At 42.5% G+C, this 16,499-nt stretch overlaps 1 protein-coding gene across 1 annotated transcript in view; it reads left to right on the top strand.

Moving 5' to 3' along the window:
• Positions 1 to 16,499, top strand: part of tspan5a (tetraspanin 5a) — a 92,538-nt gene that overhangs the window by 51,563 nt on the left and 24,476 nt on the right. The window contains exon 2 of the mRNA XM_043674447.1: positions 16,267 to 16,317. Coding sequence (XP_043530382.1) covers positions 16,267 to 16,317 — 51 coding nt within the window. The remainder of the gene's footprint in view (positions 1 to 16,266; positions 16,318 to 16,499) is intronic.

Below are 16,499 nucleotides of genomic sequence, written 5' to 3'. Positions count from 1 at the left end.
GAAGCATGTGGAAGTATTGGATAGGGTGCAGAGGAGATGTACCAGGATGTTGCCTGGTATGGAGAGAAGGTCTTACGAGGAAAGGCTGAGGGACTTGAGGCTGTTTTCGTTAGAGAGACGAAGGTTAAGAGGTGCCTTAATAGAGGCATACAAGATGATTAGGGTGGACAGTGAGAGCCTTTTTCCTCGGATGATGATGGCTAGCATGATCGGACTAAGCTTTAATTTGAGGGGTGATAGATATAGGACAGATGTCAGAGGTAGGTTCTTTACTCAGAGAGCGGTCGGCGCATGGAATGTCTGTCCTGCAACAGTAGTGAACTTGCCAACATTTAGGGCATTTAAATGGTCATTGGATAAACATATAGATGATAATGGAAAATGGTGTGGGTTAGATGGGCTTTAGATTGGTTTCACAGGTCGGTGCAACATCGAGAGCCAAAGGGCCTATAATGTTCTATGTTCTAAACATGCCCCTCATGATTTTATAAACCTCTATAAAATCACCCCTCAGCCTCTGATGCTCCAGGTAAAACTGCCCCATCTCTCACTATAACTCAAACCCTCCAACCCTGGCGGAATCCTTGTAAATCTTTTCAGAACCTTTTGAAGTTTCACAATATCTTACCAATAGGAGGGAGACCAGAATTCTATGGTGGCATGGTAGCTCAGTGGTTAGCACTGCAGCTTCACAGCGCCAGGGACCCAGATTCGATTCCAGCCTCTGCCAACTGTCTGTGTGGAGTTTGCATGTTATCCCCGTGTCTGTATGGGTTTCCTCCGGGTGCTCGTGTTTCCTCCCACAATCCAAAGATGTGCAGGTCAGGTGTTTTGGCCATGCTAAATTGCCTGTAGTGTTAGGTGCATTAGACAGAGGAAGTGTAGAGAAATGAGAGAATAGGTCTGGGTGGACTCCTCTTCAGAGGGTCAGTGTGGACTTGCTGGGCTGAAGGGCCTGTTTCCACACTGTCGGAATTCTAATCATTCTAATCTTGAACCATTATAGTCTTTAGAGTGTAGGACATTCACATGGCTGTTAGGGAGGAAATTCCAGGGTTTTGACCCAGTCACACTGAAGGAACAGCGATATATTTCCAAGTCAGGATGGGGAGTGGTCTGGAGGGGAACTTGCATGTTCCTATGCATCTGCTACTCTTGTCTTTCTAGGTGGTAGTAGTCGTTGCTTTGGAAGGTGTTATGGATGGAGGTGAGCTGCATCTTGTAGATGGCATATATATCTACCTGTACGTGTTAATGTTGTAGCACTTAGTTTAACAAACACTGGTTTTAGTTTCTGAGTTATCTATGTAAACAACTTAGTCAGTAAAGTTGTTAATTTTAAAACTTTATTCTAATTAAAAATGTGTCATTAGTTAGGCTCCAGCAGTCTACTGGAGGTGAACAATGGTGCTAAATTAGCAGCTAATTCATCCAGGCACTGGATGAGGTATCTGGAGTCCAAAGGAACAAAGAAATCTATTTAAATTGTTTAATTGCACCTGAGCTCGGTTTTGCAAAACCTAAGACCTGAGCCCCATGTAGATTCTTTCAGAAATTAGAGTTCAGTGTAATTTATAGAAGTGGAGGAGTGTGTCTAGCTAGGAATCACAGGGTAATTTAAAGACTGGAATGCAAAACTCCACCCTTCCTGAAGTTTTGGACCAGGAGCTGTAACAAATTATCTCCAGGCTCCAGTTGCGTGCTGTTTCCTTGTTCGTCCTTGGAGCACTGACTCTCCTTGGCAGGATCATGGTTCATCGTGTTTTCTGCAATAACATCTGGCAAAGCAATCCGGAACACTGTAACAATGCAGGCGAAAACGAAAGAAAACGAGCAAAGGACATTCAAAAGTATGGTAACACAAAAGCAAAGTATTGTGGAAGCTAGAAATCTGAGAGAAAGCCCAAAAATGTTGGGATTCCCAGACAGCGTCTGTAGAAAGGGCGACGGAACTGTGTTCTGACTGATAATCGGACTGGGTTTGTCCCATCCTGGAGTGAAACCTGATTTGATTGACCATAAATTTTACATTTCTCGTTCATTTACAGAGCTATTGGTGACTGGCAGTCTCTTGTGAATGTGTACAATGTATCCAAGTTTATTGTAAGGAGAAAAACACCATCTATATGACACAATGCAAGGATTGGAGTAAACAGTCTCCTTGAAATAAATACAAATTCTATCCTTTTACCTGTAACAAACACCTTGTAGATACTCAAACCTCAGTGAAGAGTCACCACTGAAAAGCTACTTGTTCACTATACATGCCTATAATTGTTTTTTTTTTGGCAAATTTCTGCATTTGCCTCTTGCCGAGATATTTGTATCATCGTTACTCACATGTAAGGTGCCGGAAGACTGGAGGTTGGCTAACGTGGTGCCACTATTGAAGAAGAGTAGTAAGGACAAGCCAGGGAACTATAGACCAGTGAGCCTGATGCTTGTGGTGGGCAAGTTGTTGGAGGGAATCCTGAGGGACAGGATGTACATGTATTTCGAAAGGCAAGGACTGATTAGGGATAGTCAACATGGCTTTGTGCATGGGAAATCATGTCTCCCAAACTTGATTGAACTTTTTGAAGAAGTAACAAAGAGGATTGATGAGGGCAGAGTGGTAGATATGATCTATATGGACTTCAGTAAGGCGTTTGATAACGTTCCCCATTGCAGACTGGTTAGCAAGGATAGAGCTCATGGAATAAAGGGAGAACTAGCCATTTGGATACAGAACTGGCTCAAAGGTAGAAGGCAGAGGATGGTGGTGGAGGGCTGTTTTTCAGACTGGAGGCCTGTGACCAGTGGAGTGCCACAAGGATCAGTGCTGGGTCCACTACTTTTTGTCATTTACATAAATGATTTGGCTGTGTGAGAAATAAAGCTCACTCACTTCAATAATTTCAGTCCGAGACAAGATCTGAATCAGCAGTGTCATTTATTTCACACTTGCAAGTCTGTGATGTCCCGTGCCTATGAGGCAGAGGACATACACCCAAATTCAATTCATACACAATATTTATATAATTTGGTTTCTTTTGTTTTACGTTGCTCCTCCCCTGTTTACATCCTCCACTTCCCTAAGACTGGCCCCATTACTCCTGTTTATCTCTTGCCTTATCCGGCCTTGTCTGTGACAAAATGCTTATTTCTGACCTCACAAGGCTGTTTGACCTCATCCCATCCTTTGCTTACCATTATCTACTCCCTCCATCTGTGCTGCCCCTCACAGCATCTTATCACTCAGCCCTTTTAATTGGGGTTTGTTCCTGTGTTTCTGTAGAAGTGGGAAACAGATGTTTATACCTACTGTTTATACAGACATATCTAATTTAATTGCCTCTCTTCACAGCATTTTATCTATTCGCCCGTAATATCTGCCATTGTCTTGCAGTCCCGTTTCTTTCTTGCATACATTTTTAGCTAATACAAAAACAATTATGTATTTCCTCCACATCGTTTCCATTCTTGTTGACTCAGTTCTTGGCTAAAACAATTACACACTGGTGTGAGTTCATTTACTTTGTAAAATGGAATTGCAGAAGTAACATTAATTTACCTATATCCCACAGCTGTGAGCATAAGAGGTACAATTAGTAAGTTTGCAGATGACACCAGAATTGGAGGTGTAGTGGACAGTGAAGAGGGTTACCAGATTACAACAGGATCTTGATCAGATGGGCCAATGGGCTGAGAAGTGGCAGATGGAGTTTAATTCAGATAAATGCGAGGTGCTGCATTTTGGGAAAGCAAATCTTAGCAGGACTTATACACTTAATGGCAATGTCCTAGGGAGTGTTGTTGAACAAAGAGACCTTGGAGTGCAGGTTCATAGCTCCTTGAAAGTGGAATCTCAGGTACATAGGATAGTGAAGAAGGCGTTTGGTATGCTTTCCTTTATTGGTTAGAGTATTGAGTACAGGAGTTGGGAGGTCATGTTGCGGCTGTACAGGACATTGGTTAGGCCACTGTTGGAATATTGCGTGCAGTTCTGGTCTCCTTCCTATCGGAAAGATGTTGTGAAAATTGAAAGGGTTCAGTAAAGATTTACAAGGATGTTGCCAGGGTTGGAGGATTTGAGCTATGGGGAGAGGCTGAACGGGCTGTTTTCCCTGGAGCATCAGAGGCTGAGGCGTGACCTTATAGAGGTTTACAAAATTGAGGGGCATGGATAGGATAAATAGACAAGAGTCTTTTCCCTGGGGTGGGGGAGTCCAGAACTAGAGGGCATAGGTTTAGGGTGAGAGGGGAAAGATATAAAAGAGACCTAAGGGGCAACTTTTTCACACGGAGGGTAATACGTGTATGGAATGAGCTGCCAGAGGAAGTGGTGGAGGCTTGTACAATTGCAACATTTAAAAGGCATTTGGATGGGTATATGAATAGGAAGTGTTTGGAGGGATATGGGCTGGGTGCTGGCAGGTGGGACTAAATTGGGTTGGGATATCTGGTCGGCATGGACGGGTTGGACAGAAGGGTCTGTTTCCATGCTCTACATCTCTATGACTCTATTCAGTGCTATTTATTTAGACCATGTCTTTCCACAAGACCCTGAAATTGCTAACACCGTTTACTTATTATCCAGTAAAAGTTCCTTAAACTGCTCATGGGCAATATTATGTTTCTGGAGCTTTTCTCTCTATCTTTAACTTTAAGTCAGTCAGGACTTCCTTTCCTCTGGGCTGACTGTTTTAGGAATAGGCTTCTCCTTTCTGTGAATGACCGGCTTCTTTCTCCACATGCTCACTCACTTTTTGGATTGTTCTGTTCTTAAGTAACTTGTTGCTATCTCAGCCTCCCTATGTAGTATGAAACCTTGTTGCTAGGCAGCAGCACGATTATTTTCATCTCTTGTACTCTTGTTTTTAAAGCGCTCTACTATTTATTTCAAGGGTTTTAAAAGCCTCATATAAGTGTGTGTAAGCAAATTTCATATGACCTGGCACCACGCTCAGGACTCAAAAAAAATCTAAAACTATGTCCCCCACCTTCAGAATCAACACCAATATCAAAGTACAAATCAAAGTTAGAGCTGTACATAATTCTGACCTCCAAACGTGCTGATAATAATAATAATATATCATGACGGCATGAGGGGCATGGATAGGGTAAATAGACAAGATCTTTTCCCTGAAGTGGGGGAGTCCAGAACTAGCGGGCATAGGTTTAGGGCGAGAGGGAAAAGATTCAAAAGGGACCTAAAAGACAACTTTTTCATGCAGAGGGTGGTGCATTTATGCAATGAGCTGCCAGAGGAAGTGGAGGTTTAATTACAGCATCTAAAAAGAATCTGGATGGGTATGTGAATAGGAAGGATTTAGAGGTACATGGGCCAAGTGCTGGCAAATGGGACTAGATTAGGTGGGGATATCTGGTCGGCATGGTCGACTTAGATCATGTTTCTGTGCCACAAATCACTATGACTCTATGATAGATACATAGTAGTGGCATGACTGGGCTAGTAATCCAGAACTTCAGGCTAATGTTCTCATGACTTGAATTCAAATCCCACTATGGTAGATGGTGAAATGTAAAATCCTTGAAAATCAAATTCATTAGTCATCCTGATAGTAGCCATGTAACCATTATTGATTGTCATAAAAACCCATCTGGCTCACTAATTTCGAGAAGAGAATGAAATCTACCTTCCTTATGTGGTCTGGTCTACATGTGACTCCATACCCACATAGTTGTGTTGGCTGCCCATCGAGTAATCAGGGATGGACAATAATTGCTGACCCAGCCAGTAGCATCCACATCCCGTGAGCAAATACATATTTGTGAAGGCTAGAAGAGGTTTAAATGTGACCATTTTTAAGCAAGCCCAGAGGCTGGGAAATTGGGGCAGTGAGGAAAGACCAAAAGGGAAAGTTTGTGAGAGGGTGAATGTGGGAGAGAGTAAGTGAGAAAGGAATGATAATGAAAAGAGATGGTGGTGGATCAGGACAAAAGTACAGAAGATGCAAGTAGAGGATTCGATAATGAGGAAAGCAGAATCGTTATTGGAAACTGCTGCCTGAGGAAAAGGTGAGATTGGTGGTGATGCAGGAGAAATGTGGTTGTGCATCAGAGCCAATCATGGTGTTAGGGGCAAGGTACTGGCATGGATAGAGGATTGGCTGACGAGCAGAAGGCAGAAAATAAAAAGGATTTTTTTCAGGATGGCAAACGGTGAATAGTGGAGTGCTGCAGGCTTCAGTGTTGGGGACCACAACTATTTATGGTCTACATTAACTAGCTGGATGAAGGAACTGAGGGCAATTTTGTAAAGTTTGCAGATGACAGGAAGGTAGGTGGAGGGATGGGTAGTGTTGAGGAAGGGGCAAAGCTGCAGAAGGACTTGGACAGGCTGGGAGAGTGAGCAATGTTTACATTTGTAGGATAGATTAGGACCTGGGGCACAGCCTCAGAATGAAGAGATGACCCTTGAGAATTAAGATGAGGAGGAATTTCTTCAGCAGGAGGGTGGTGAATCTGTGGAACTCATTGCTGCAGAGGGCTGTGGAGGCTAAGTCATTTGACAATATTTAATACAGAGATAGGATCTTGATTAATGAGGAGATCAAGGTTATGGAGAGAAGAATGGGATTGAGAAACATCAGAGTCCAAGACTTATGGAGCTCCACAAGTCACCAGCCACCAACCTGAAATAGACTCTGTTATCCTGACTCTATGCCTTTGGAGAGTGCCCATCCTAAACTAGCCCAACTACTAATGAAACCCACAACCATTCCCTCATCACCTCCAGTGCTCCCCTCACTGGTGTCCCACGTTCCATCCTCCTCAAACGCATGGTCATCCAGACTCTCCTATGTGACTCTCGCCAAATCCTGTTCACCTTTTGTCCCTAGTACTTGCTGACCTGCAGTGGCTCCCAGTCACGCAATGACTCAATATTACAATTCTTATCCTTGTTTTTTCCAGTCATTTTGTGGCTTCCCTTTTCCTAACTCTGAAAGCTCCTTCAGTGCTCTCAACTCTTGATTCCAGTGTATTGCCATTTTGAAAGCCTCCCCCATTGACGCTGTGCTTTCAGTTGCTTTGGTCCTCGAAGGTCTGAAATTCCGAATTTATGGCCTTCGTCCCTGAATCCCCTCATCTACCCATCCTAATCCGTCACCAGAAAACCTCTACTTTTCTCACTTCCTTCAACACACTCCTTGAAATCTAGCTGTTGGACCTAATCCTTAGATTCCCCTGCCCTGACACTGTCCTACATTAATAACTGCAGCAGAGTGTGCCTTGGGTACCAAGTACCAAGATCAAAAATATCATAGAAATAAAAATTTATATCATAACAACTGTCACATTAATTTTTATTTTTAAATTCCAGAGGTTAAAATGCTAGTGGTGTCCAGTCATATATTTTTCCAGTCAGAGTATCATATCTTTTGTAATCAACCTGTTTGGAGAGAAAGTGAGGTCTGCAGATGCTGGAGATCAGAGCTGAAAATGTGTTGCTGGAAAAGCGCAGCAGGTCAGGCAGCATCCAGGGAACAGGAGAATCGACGTTTCAGGCATAAGCCCTTCTTCAGGAATGAGGAAGGTTTGTCCAGCAGGCTAAGATAAAAGGTAGGGAGGAGGGACTTGGAGGAGGGGCGTTGGAAATGTGATAGGTGGAAAGAGGTCAAGGTGAGGGTGATAGGTCGGAGTAGGATGGAGGCGGAGGGGTCAAGAAGAAGACTGCAGGTCAGGAAGGCGGTGCCGGGCTGGAGGCATTCGGCTGAGACAAGGTGAGGGGAGGGGGGTGAAGAAACTGGTGAAGTCCAAGTTCATCCCCTGTGGTTGGAGGGTTCCCAGTCGGAAGATAAGACGCTCCTCCTCCGACCGTCGCGTTGTTGTGGTTTGGCGATGGAGGAGTCCAAAGACCTGCATATCCTTGGTGGAGTGGGAGGGGGAATTGAAATGTTGAGCCACAGGGTGGTTGGGTTGGTTGGTCCGGGTGTCCCAGAGGTGTTCATGTTTTGATGCACATCAGGAGTGGGTGGGACTTGAACGAGAGCCTTCTGGCTCCGAGGCAGAGACACTACCCACTGCACCATAAGAGACCTGGTGTACACTCAGTCAAATATTTACCAAATTATCCCTCTCATTAATGTATACCCATCACTACTCCAGTTACATTTGATCTCTGGCATTCCTGCCAGACCTTTCTAGATGGTAACAGTTCTTCCAGACTCTTCTCCAACAGCCCTGGACCTGCCTTAAGGCAGGGTGCCGAGTCAGTACAAATGTGGGGACGGTTTTGAACTGCAGAAGATTTGGCATGGGTGAGACTCTATTCGCATTGTAGACTGTAGAAATACCTGCACCAGCTGAAGTTACTGTGAAAGATTCTCTTTCTCAACTGTCTCTCTTCCCTGGGGTGTGCTGACCCCCTGATTAAGTCACCACCAGTTGTATGTGTATCTCTCTCTGTCTCTAATGAAAGCAGCCCAGTGGGTCTAGTAGGATTATGGTGATTTGTAGAAATAAGGTCTTCACCTCATTAATCTTCTATTGATTTTAGATCAAGATGCTCATCGGTCAAACCTGGTCTGCTTTATCCGTTTACCATCCTGATTTGGAAATATATCGTCATTCCTTCATTGTCATTAGATCAAAATTGTGGAACTCTCTCCCTAAAGACAATGTGGGTTTACCTAAGGCACATGGATTGCAGAGGTTCAAGCTCACCATCTTCTCAAGGGGCAGGTACAATGAGCAATAAATGCTGGCCCAGCCAGAGGTGTAAACATCCCACACATGAATAAAAAAAAACACTTTTGCCATCTCGATAATCCAATAGCTGCTGCCTTGCAACGATTGTCACCTCAAAAGTGAAGCAAGAGAGAGTGGACAGAGCTGAATTAAAATGAATAAAGTGGCCAGAGCCAGTCTCACACTTGAGTTTAGACACACTCCAGCTTCCTTACCAGTTGTCCTTGTCTTCAGGTACTTTTTGATGATGTGGAGGTACTGGTGTTGGATTGAGGTGGACAAAGTTAAAAATCACAACACCAGGTTATAGTCCAACAGGTTTATTTGGAAGTTTGGGGCAGGATTGTCAGACACAGAATTTATAATAAAAATAAATTACTATAAATTCTGTGTTCTATGATCCTACCCCACTAGCTACCTGATGAAGGAGCAGTGTTCTGAAAACTTGTACTTCCAAATAAACCTGTTGGACTATAACCTGGTGTTGTGTGCTTTTCGATGGTGTTGCAGTGGTGAAAAGACGCAGATTTCAGAGAACTTGTGAAGTTTTATGATGAATGCTTCGCTAAACTATTGACCTGGGTTGCTTCTGAATTATTTATAACTTGGCGTTGAAATTTCGGTTTAATAGGTTCAGAAACTTGGCTGAACTGCACATCGTTCCCATGGCTACTGGTGACATCTTTTAAAAGACATTAGCTTTTTTAAAAACTGAGCGCAATCCCTGCCTTCAGGCTTCTGAGAGGAAAGTGTGAGGGAGCAGCTTGTTACAGAATAGCACAGAGATTGGCCATTCAGCCTTTCAAAAAAAAACCTAGCCTCCTGATCCTCAACTGCATTTGTTCTGTTTGCATCAACTCTTCACCTCTGGGTGAAGAGGTTTCTCATGATTTCTCTATTGCATTTTATTTATATTTGTAGGTCCAAGTCTTTTACAGCACAGAGATTGGCCATTCAGCCTTTTTAAAAAAAAACCTAGCCTCCTGATCCTCAACTGCATTTGTTCTGTTTGCATCAACTACTCTGGGTGAAGAGGTTTCTCATGAATTCTCTATTGCATTTTATTTATATTTGTAGGTCCAAGTCTTTTACATCTCCCACACGTTATGAATAGGCACAATTGTTAACATGTGACACCCCCATGCTTCTTTTTCTGGAGTAAGGAGAGCTGTCCTTTTCAGTCTTTCTTGATGAGTAAACCGCGTGGTTCTGATATTGTCTTTCGAACCCTTTTTGCACTTTATTTAGCACCTCCGTACCTGTTTATAAAATGAAGACCCCAACTGTACAGAATATCCTAAGCGTGGTCTAGCCATGGCTCTATTTAAGTTTAATGTAACTCCTCTGCTTTTTAATTCTATTCTCTGAAGCTGTGACTAGTGAGAGTAAAGGATCCTGATGAAGGGCTTATGCCTGAAACATCGATTCTCCAGCTCCTCTGATGCTGCTGTGCTTTCCCAGCAACACACTCTCGACTCTAATCTCCAGCATCTGCAGTCCTCACTTTCTCCTAGTGAGAGTAAAGGCTCACTTTCGTTTGTATTGTGTAGTTGAGCAGGAACCTGTCCTGGTTTTATCATCCTCCGTTGCGAGTGTGTTGCAAGGGTTACAGCCAGGTATTGAGCCTGAATGGCTGCATTAGAAACTGGCCTCCCTTGGCTATCATATGAACCTTGAGTACAGTTTCTGATTCAGAAGCAGGGATGCTACGCACTGCGCTCTAGGACCCTCCGTTTAGTGTAGCTAAGACCAATTTAGAAACATCTCGAGGTAAATACTGAGTACAGCAGCTTCAATCAAAAGCAGTGCAGGGAATGTTGCCTTTTGACAAATTGCTTTTAAGAAGATTGCATCTACTCCAAACATTCTTCTGATTTTCTCCCAGGAGTGGACCTAGTGTCCCTTATCACCAGTTTGTGTCAATTGATCCAGTAGACTGTGTGTTTGTAGAAGGTTTGATCACCAACCTTTACAACTTTTATGTGACTTAGATGAGATGACCAAATTAAGTTGCGAAGAACCAATCAGGAGGTTACAAAGGGACATAGACAGGTCCATTGAGTTGGCAAAGATGTGGGAAAATGTGAAATTGTCCATTTTGACAGGAAGAATAAGAAAGAAACGTATTATCTAAATGGTGAGAAATTACCTACCTTGTGAGATGCAGAGACCTCTGGGTGTCCTAACGCATGACTCGCAAACGGTGATTATGTAGGTACAGCAAATAATAGGAAAGCAAAGCCAATTGTTGTCATTTATTGCAATGGGTATGGAACATAAAAGAATCGCATCAGTTATACAGAGCATTTGTAAGAAGATATTAAGAATATTGTGTGCAATATTTGTCACCTTATTTAAGAGTGAACAAGGGACTGTGTTGGATGATCTGCCATAATTCTAAGTGTTAGGCGGGCTTGAAGGGCTGAATGGCCTACTCCTGTTTTCTCTGTTTCTATGCCTGAGTGTTATGAGAAGCATTGTTAATCAACCTGTTCAGAGATGATATGCCACACCTCTGAAGCAGGTGGGACTTGAATCTGGGCCTTCTGACTCAGAGGCAGGGACACTACGACTGTGCCACACGGAGCCCTGTGAGAAAGCACTACACAAATGCACGTGCTTTCTGTTGTCAGTGTGCAGAAGCCAGCAGTGTTGTCAGTGTGGCACTGGACCTTGCAAAGAATGTTCAGCTGCTGCCATGTTTGGAAATTCTAAGGAATGAAATAAGTGCTGTACATTATATCATTTAAAAATGCTGTGGTTCATTCTGTCCCTATTGCAGCTGGTTATGGATCAGTTCCAGGAACAGATGGGAGTTGATCTGTCACAATCTCACAGGCAGCCTTTGAGAAGTGTTCAGGGTGCCAGAGAGTAGGAGGATATAGTTGCGACCTGCCAACCTACTCTGTGCAGGGCAGCTCGGAAAACATCTCGCCTTTTAACACTTCTGTTTTTAATTAAACTCAATTCAATTGACAGGTGCTGGTAGATTTACAGAAAATTAACAGTTATCTTCTCCAATTGAGAGGATGTTGCTCCTTCAACGCCAGATGTGTTCATGCCAGCATTTTATAAAGTTAATTTATCGTTGAATTGTCCAACCTTTTCAATTTATCTGGTTTAACCATCTCCAGAATGTAACTTGGAGAATTTTAGTGGTGGTTACTTAAAAGTTTGCATGTGTTTGCTGACTTTGACTTTTGTTTTAATTTGCATTTAATTACCAAATTCTTGTTGGAATTCAAATGGATGAGGTTGTACTCTGTCTGTCTTGGTGCAAACTTTTACACTTTGTATACTCATTGCACATGCATATACATGGTAATATTACTGTGTATGCGTACAACAGGTTGCTGGTTGCTTGTGTACACACATGCCCATAATGGATGAGATGTACACAGGTGAGTTATGAAAATACCCCTGTTCTTCAAACAGTCTTGTGGATTCCACTTCAGAGGCTGAGTGTCTCTGTTTAACATCTCATCCAGAAGACTGCTCCTTTTACAATGCCTTGCTTCCTCAATACTCCACTGGGAGTGTTAGCCTGCATTTCTTGCTGAAACTTTTGGAGTGTCTGTCTGTGACTAGTCACACGTTTGTTCATGTGTCAGAATTAAGTGTGCTCCTTGTAAAGTGTTGCAGCTCTTTTGTGAGGAGTAAGTGAGGAGACTCTATAGAGTGGCAGTGTCAAAACTCATGGTACCCTTTAAAGGATGCAGTCACAGCTCCCATCACAGTCCTTGCATGTGGTGTTAATTAGATAATTTATCACTGAGGAAGGATCACACGACCTGAAACGTTAACTCTGATTTCTCTCCACAGATGCTGCCGGACCTGCTGAGCTTTTCCAGCAATTTCTGTTTTTGTTTCTGATTTACAGCATCCGCAGTTCTTTCTGTTTTTATTTATCATTGAATATATTATAAACATACTCAATCTTAATTAACATTTCATTTGCCAAAAGAAATAAGCTTTTGTATCGGGAAAATTAAATGATAATAAATGATACTAAACTGTATAATTGGAGTATTTTCCAGCTGTATACAATGCTGTCACTAGCCCTGGTTACAGTTGTAAAGTTATACAGAGGAACCTCAATTATCCGACATTTGATTATCTGAATGTTGGATTATCCGGACAAGATCACAAAGTCTCGATGCTCGGTTAAACTGCATTATCTGGCATTTGATTATCTGAACAAAATACTCCTCACTTGTGTCATTCAAATAATCAAACTTCCTCTGTATTAATTGAATGCCCTTTACAAGCTGACTAAAACATCACCCATAACATACAATTCTTATTTATTGATGGCAACTTTTATATTTATGTCCCTTCTCTACTTAGTGAGCACAACACTTTCTAAAACTCTCCATATTGTGAGAGTTTCATAGAAAAATGAATTGTTGCCTGTTAACATGCTGCATTTCAGGTTGAGACACCTGAGTGATCACTTGTAAAAGTCCTTAACTCAAACACATCCTTCCAAAGTTCGGTGTCAGACTTTGTTAACACTTGTGGAGCACCTTATGGTCTTTTACTGTGTTCAAGTTGTCAGTTAAATGCAAAATATTGCTAGAAAATATAAATCTAGGCTGACTTTGAGTCAGATCTCAGTTGCTGCTTTGTATACTAGGCAGCCAACACTTGCTGTTTTCATTTATGTTCGAAGAAAGACCATTTTTTTTAAAAAGCTGTAGAATCACACCCTTAGCTAGGGTAATGTTAGTTCATTCAGGACTGTGACAGCTCACTGTAGCAGCCCAAGCCCCAGTGCACCCCCCCCCCCCCCCGTAAATGTAGGGGTATGGGTGAGTTACGCTTCGGCGGGTCGGTGTGGACTTGTTGGGCCGAAGGGCCTGTTTCCACACTGTAATGTAATCTAATCTAATTACCTTAAAGACCAGGATTAGTTCACTCCTACATCTAAGGAATAGTATGTCTAGTCCATGCAGCCTGTATTTAATACTTATAATCTTATAATTTTTGTTTCTGATTGCATACAACTTGATGTTTTCTGTTAACTGCTGTACACAGCAGAGGGCTGTCAGTGTTGTGTGCCAGTTGTGCCAGGCTAGAACTTCTTCCTTGAAAAGCGAGAAGGGCAATATGACAGTTATTAAATAATTTGACAGGGTAGATATGGAGATCCTTCCACTTTGGGTAGGGGGAACTTTGGAGGGCAAAACTAAATATGAGATGGTCATCAGTAAATGCAGGTGAGAATTTGGGAGAAAGTTTAGTATAGAGAGGATTGTGAGAAAGTGGAGCAGTGAGTGAATGAGGCAGATAACTTAGATATATTTAAGAGAAGCCTAGGTAAACCGTTTAGAAGAAGGAAGATGTGTGATAGGATAAGATGACTGTCTCCATTCCACATCCCTTTCCTGCCCATTCTCCATAACCTTTCAACCCATTACTAGTTAAACGTCTGCCTAAACAAACAAGATATAAAGGGCTATGGAGAGAGTTTCCAGAGCTGGGCCCAGGGAGCTGAAGGCACGATTGCTAGGAGTGAAGTGATGAAAATCAGGAATTCTCCAGAGGCCAGAATTGGAGGAAGGAACTATCCTGGAATGCTGTAGGGCAGTAGGAGTTTCCCCGAGTTTGTTGGGAAGGGATGGGAGTGCAGCTATGGAGGGATTTAAAACCAAATTTGAAAACCTTGTAACTCGGACATTGCTTGGCCAAGAGTCGATGGAGTGAGCACAGGGAATGATCAATGAATGGGACCTTGTGGAAGTTAGCATATGGGCAGCATAGTTTTGGCTAACCTAAAAGTTTAATTGAACCCCAGGATTCACGAAAGCACTTTTATTCATTGCTCTTTGCGTTACAATGCAGTTTGTTGGAAAGGTTGCCCTTCTGTACATTTGAATCCAGTGATGTACGTCTGTAATGTAGTGACTCCAAGAGTTTAGTGCAACAGCTGTAATTTTTTTCTAAATCTACTGGAGGAGGCACAAGTCTTCTGGGGATATTCTGCAGCTGAAAGAATTTTTCTGCTTGCCTGTAAATTAAATAACTTACGGCCTATAACATCCAACCATTACAACAGGGTGAGTCTTTGACAAGCTGGAAGCCCAGGACTTCAATTAACATGTGCAATGATATGAATAAGACAAAGGATACATTGCTGTGTAATATGTTTTATATATGACAGACTTGGGGTTCCATCTTTCCTGTTGCATTGTGTTGTTACTTCCGTTTCAAGAATATCTATTGATATGTCTTCAGAGTGGAAAATTGTAAATTGAAGTCTCACTTGCCCACTATAGATTGGCTTTGGGAAGCTATGGTCATTTTTTGTTGCCCTGGATAAGTGCCATTGGAAGGTCTGTCTGCAGCAAAAAAAGGATTTTCTGAATTTTATTGAATGATATCATTGCAGAATCAAACGGAGACTTCCTCCAGATATTGTGCCTTAATTAGATCTTTTGAAGGAACTAATTAGTCCCACTCCTTTGCTTTTTCTCCATGACTGCATTATTTTCTATTTTCTTTATAATGGTGTTCATTACATATAAGGACAAAATGCGACAATACATGGTCTTCAGAAATTTAGCAGGGTTTGATCTGTTACATTATTAAAAGATGATTCCATCAACTTGGTGGCCTCATGCTCGTCAGAATGCTCCCAAAAGTTCTCTGCATCCATTTCCTACAGTCACATGGCTAGACTTCACGTTTCTGTCCAGCTCTCCACGTGTTCCTCACATCTCCCTTCACCCCTTTGCTATTTGTATCCAGTGAGGAGCAGCTCTATGACATCATTGCAAGGTTACTCCAGGGCCCCACATCCTTTACACAACACATCATGTCAAAATAGCTCAGCAGGGAGAAGGTTAAACTGAAGCTTAAAGATCCTTGCTTCAATCCTCAGCACACAGCAAAAATAAAAAAACTCTTGATTTCATAGGGGCAGTTATGGGCCATTCAGTTATATTATGACTAAGACCTGAGGGGCAACTTTTTCAGACAGGGTGGTGCGTGTATGGAAAGTGGTGGAGACTAGTAGAATTACAGCATTTAAAAGGCATTTAGATGGTATATGAATAGGAAGGGTTTGGAGGGATATGGGCCGGGTGTTGGCAAATGGGACTAGAATAGGTTAAGATATCTGGTCGGTATGGATGAGTTGGACTGAAGGATCTTTTACATCAGCTGTACATTTCTATGATCAGTAGCTCAACTCCATGGATCTATCTTGGTTCTGTAATCTTCAATATTCCTGCCTTACAATAACTTACCATTGTCAACTTTGAAATTTTCAATTGATGTAGAGTGGGTGAGGAAGGGGGTAGATGGGGGAGAGCGGGGGCAGAGAATGTAGAAGAATTCCTGGCTTCAGCCTCGAATGGCACTATCTTTAAGGTATGCTCCCTCTTCTGGATTCCAAACCAGACTCTCCCTGACTGCCACTGGCAGAGAATTCCATCAACTCTATTGAATACTTTGTCTCAAACATCCAATGCAATATGCTTCAGTGTCTCTGTAAGCTGAAAGGCTATTAGTAAATCTTCATTTTCCAAAGACCTAACATTTCCTTCATTGTTTGTTCCTGTTTTGCAGTTTTTGGGAGTGGCCTTTCTAGGGATCGGACTGTGGGCATGGAGTGAAAAGGTAAGGCCACCTGAAAGCACAAACGCAATGACTGCATTGCACGAAATAACCCCAGGCTTTCTTTGCTTGTGCTATTCATAAAATGCCTTCAGCGGAAAATATTCCTCTTTGGGCTGAGGGACTGAGGGGATGTGGGGGGAGAATGAGAGGAGGAACAGGGTGTTGGGGGGAGGGGGAGAGGG

The sequence above is a fragment of the Chiloscyllium plagiosum genome, chromosome 32 (assembly GCF_004010195.1).
Source record: "Chiloscyllium plagiosum isolate BGI_BamShark_2017 chromosome 32, ASM401019v2, whole genome shotgun sequence".
Lineage (NCBI taxonomy): Eukaryota > Metazoa > Chordata > Chondrichthyes > Orectolobiformes > Hemiscylliidae > Chiloscyllium > Chiloscyllium plagiosum.
This window is presented reverse-complemented; position numbering and strand designations above follow the sequence as displayed.